At 63.5% G+C, this 565-nt stretch overlaps 1 protein-coding gene across 1 annotated transcript in view; it reads right to left on the bottom strand.

Annotated features, from left to right (window-relative positions):
* Window positions 1-108: 108 nt before the first annotated feature.
* Window positions 109-565, bottom strand: part of KPLCE (KPRP N-terminal and LCE C-terminal like protein) — a 958-nt gene continuing 501 nt past the window's right edge. The window contains exon 2 of the mRNA XM_039849755.1: window positions 109-561. Within this exon, the coding sequence (XP_039705689.1) occupies window positions 109-561 (453 nt within the window). The remainder of the gene's footprint in view (window positions 562-565) is intronic.

Below are 565 nucleotides of genomic sequence, written 5' to 3' on the forward strand. Positions count from 1 at the left end.
CGGCATCACTGGGAGCCTGGGGGTGGGGGGTGCGAAGGCGGGGCTGGTCAAGCCCCCGAAGTCACGTGGAGCAGGCGTGAGTCCGGGAGCAGAGCTGTTCTTCCGTGTTTAGCAGCAACAGTCGTCCTCGTGATGACAGCATGCAGGACCTCGGGACCTCATGGGAATAATTCCCAAACAGCCGCACCCAGAGGAGCAGCACCCAGAGCTGCAGCAGCCGGAGCCGCAGCACCCAGAGCTGCAACAGCCCGAATCCTCACAGCAGCCAGATGACCCCGAGGTGCATTCCTGAGGCCGCTGGACCCAGCGTCTCAGGGGACTCACCCCGAAGGTCCGGGGAGCCAGGCAGGAGTAGCTGGTGGACACGGGAGCAGAGCATGGGTTAGGGACACTGACCTGGGCCGCCGAGCCACCAATGGGAGCCTGAACGTAGTAGGTCTGGCAGGGAGAAGGGTACTGGACGTAGCATGTCTGGGTCTGGCAGGGAGCTGGGCACTTCACAAAGGTCTGGCAGGGAGTGGCATACTGCACGTAAGTTTGAGTCGGGCACGGAGCCGGGCACTTC

This window comes from Pteropus medius, unplaced genomic scaffold (genome assembly GCF_902729225.1).
Source record: "Pteropus medius unplaced genomic scaffold, Ma_sr-lr_union100, whole genome shotgun sequence".
In the NCBI taxonomy this organism is placed as follows: Eukaryota; Metazoa; Chordata; class Mammalia; order Chiroptera; family Pteropodidae; genus Pteropus; species Pteropus medius.